This window comes from Chiloscyllium plagiosum, unplaced genomic scaffold, assembly GCF_037043375.1.
Source record: "Chiloscyllium plagiosum isolate Xiang-an unplaced genomic scaffold, Cpla_swu_hap1 HiC_scaffold_16, whole genome shotgun sequence".
In the NCBI taxonomy this organism is placed as follows: domain Eukaryota; kingdom Metazoa; phylum Chordata; class Chondrichthyes; order Orectolobiformes; family Hemiscylliidae; genus Chiloscyllium; species Chiloscyllium plagiosum.
Window position 1 is genome coordinate 26,963,869 of NW_028270154.1, and position 2,570 is coordinate 26,966,438.

Below are 2,570 nucleotides of genomic sequence, written 5' to 3' on the forward strand. Positions count from 1 at the left end.
ATACCCTTTAATTTTCAGACCATGTTACCTACTCACATGGTTTCACTACAGAATCAGAGCTCGATTGCATTTTTCTGCTCAAAATAGATTGAAGCTTCTAGCAGGTGGTGTATGGGAGGCAATCCAAAGAAATGGCGTTGGTGAGTACATAACCCACTGAAGTAGGTTAAAATAGACTGTGTTTATTTAAGTTTGCTCTGTGCAAAACATAATTAAATTTAAGCAACGTTGGTTGAATAAGCATTACCCCATTACACTTCAGAGGGCTCCATTCTGGTTTTCTCTCATAATTTCTATTCTGGGAATTCCACATCTTAACTGAACCATTCATGTTCAACCAGACACTCTGTACAGATGAGAAGTAATATTCATTGATTAATCTCACATTTATTTCACTACGAGGATGCAATGCCAGGAGAATGTATATGTATGTTTGACTAATCTTACTCTTGGTTTTTGAAATAAAGTATCTGGTTCTAACTGTTTGTTCCAGCTGAGTCAGAAAGATATAAATGTAAGTCTGGAACAAGTCAAAGTGAGAGTATTGCACAACAGTTACGGTGAACAAATGCATGATAGTGTTACCAATACTAGATTTTAAAGTGATAAAAATTGAAGTACTTTATTTTACTGCTTTTCTTATATTCATATGTTTTATTCAAATTTAATTGGTCATAAATACATATAAATATATTAATATGTGCTCGCAAATCAGCACTGTACACAATTCATTTAGTAGAGTACTTTGGTTAGAAAGTCGTTTACACAAACATTGGGCATAAACTATTTACATAAGTGCATTGGTCAAAGTTCATTTACATGGCTATTTCTGACAACTTGTGACTGTTATCCTGTACAAAAGCTTTGTTTGAATGTCAATCTTCATTGGCTGCCAAGGCACAGCGCTTCTTTCTGTAAAAACAAGATAATACTTGGATTAGCATAATAATAAAGCAATGTGACATTTTCTTAATTATGTAAAGGACTTTAAGAGAACATGTGATTGTTATAATATCTATCATAATTTTAAATGGAAAGACATCCCAATGAATTGTTTTTGCATTTACTTTTTTATGATTTATTCACATTTATATTGTATCAACTTTGATGGTGATGTAAACCATACTTGTTCTGAATTTGGTGTCTATAAACAGTAAAATTCATAATTTTGGAGAAGGCTTTAATTTCCTGTTTGAATAGATTACAATGTTTGCAATATGCTGACCCCAAAGATGGGTTTTCTTTGGAAAAAAAACAAAAGCACACACAAGTTTAAAAATTTTAAATAATGTTGTGGAGCATATTGTACAGGATATTAATTAGTAATTTTTTTTGGTTAACTTCATTAGCCCTTTCTAGTTAGACCACAACTGAAAAACTGGCCATGGTAATCTTCACATTATTTTGTCAAGGTTTTTCTTATTTACCTGCAGTATTTTGAGCTGCATTCCTCATTGCTCCTGCAAGAGGATCCAAGGGGCCTGTAAGTGATCCATCTCCAGAGAGGAGTCATTCTCCTGGCTCTCTGAAGCACAGTTTCTACTGGCCCAATAGCAGCACAGTCAGCCTGTGAGAAGAGGCACAATCAAATTATTCATAATATCACTGCAATCATCCACTAAGTAGTTTAATAGATCTTAATAATGAGTTAATAAATATATTTTTACTCTGAAGCTGGATATAAGGCTTATGATAGCCTTTATCTATTTGTGCATGAAACTACGCAATCAGATCTGTGTGGCCCAGACAAGAAAGGTATAAAGTGTCATTAACTCAAGTGCTTTGAATACAGAATGAGATTTGTGGTCTACTATCTCCATAGTAGCAATTTGAACCTACTCTATTTTATAAAATAAAACCTACATCTGATGACACTTAAAACTGGCATTGCTTAAATATGCTGTGTATTGCTGTCCAGAAGAAACAGGAAGAGAAGTTTTACTCAGACTTCAACTGTTAGTCCCTTCACCAGCTGCCACAAGTTACAACAAGAGGCAGCTCTAGAATGAGCAACCCTCCACTTGTTCCATCCTTCCTATCAGAAGGACTGGCATTAGGTTTGGTGCCTCTCCCGATGTTAGTGGCAAAAGGGGTCTTTCCATAATAAAGCTCACGTGTTTTGCCACTGTTGCACAGCTTTGTAACCAACTAATAAAGCATTGTAATGGAAAATAATGTATTACATTTCATAAATTCATTACATTATGGCATGCAAGAAATGATTTGAGTGTAAGTACCTGACTGACGAAAAGAGTTGAAGCCACGCAAATAATAAGAACGATGTTCAAAATCTGAGCATTCATTTCTGCAGAGGATTCTGTAATAGCTGTGCACTTAGAAATATTCATAGCTAAAACGTGTGATGCCTTGCATTTTATAGAGCAGCCACTTGGCATTGGCCCAAATTCTTGACGTTATTACAGGTGATTTTGCTGGCTCATGAAGCAAAGATCAACTCCTTCAGATTCATAATCTACTAGAGGCAGAAACAGCAAATAAGATAACAAGGACTAAAGTATGGTTGGGGGAAGGGAAAGAAATGCTCAGGTTCCTTGTGGATTTACAACTGT

The 2,570-nt window shown here is 35.1% G+C and overlaps 1 protein-coding gene across 1 annotated transcript; it reads right to left on the minus strand.

Moving 5' to 3' along the window:
* Positions 1 to 610: 610 nt before the first annotated feature.
* Positions 611 to 2,315, minus strand: LOC122556544 (liver-expressed antimicrobial peptide 2-like). The gene is made up of 3 exons (XM_043703329.2): positions 2,238 to 2,315; positions 1,428 to 1,567; positions 611 to 912 (listed from the first exon to the last, which is right to left on the minus strand). Exons 1-3 carry the CDS (start codon positions 2,301 to 2,303, stop codon positions 876 to 878), a joined length of 243 nt encoding a protein of 80 aa, XP_043559264.1. The 5' UTR covers positions 2,304 to 2,315; the 3' UTR covers positions 611 to 875.
* Between the last annotated feature and the right edge of the window lie 255 nt (positions 2,316 to 2,570).

Bases quoted from the DNA above. Each gene is read 5' to 3' on its own strand.
- LOC122556544 (XM_043703329.2), bottom strand. From the start codon at position 2,303: ATGAATGCTCAGATTTTGAACATCGTTCTTATTATTTGCGTGGCTTCA. The intron at 1,568-2,237 runs GTACTTACACTC...CTCTTCTCACAG, and splicing joins CAACTCTTTTCGTCAGTCAG to GCTGACTGTGCTGCTATTGG. The intron at 913-1,427 runs GTAAATAAGAAA...TTGTTTTTACAG, and splicing joins TGCAGCTCAAAATACTGCAG to AAAGAAGCGCTGTGCCTTGG.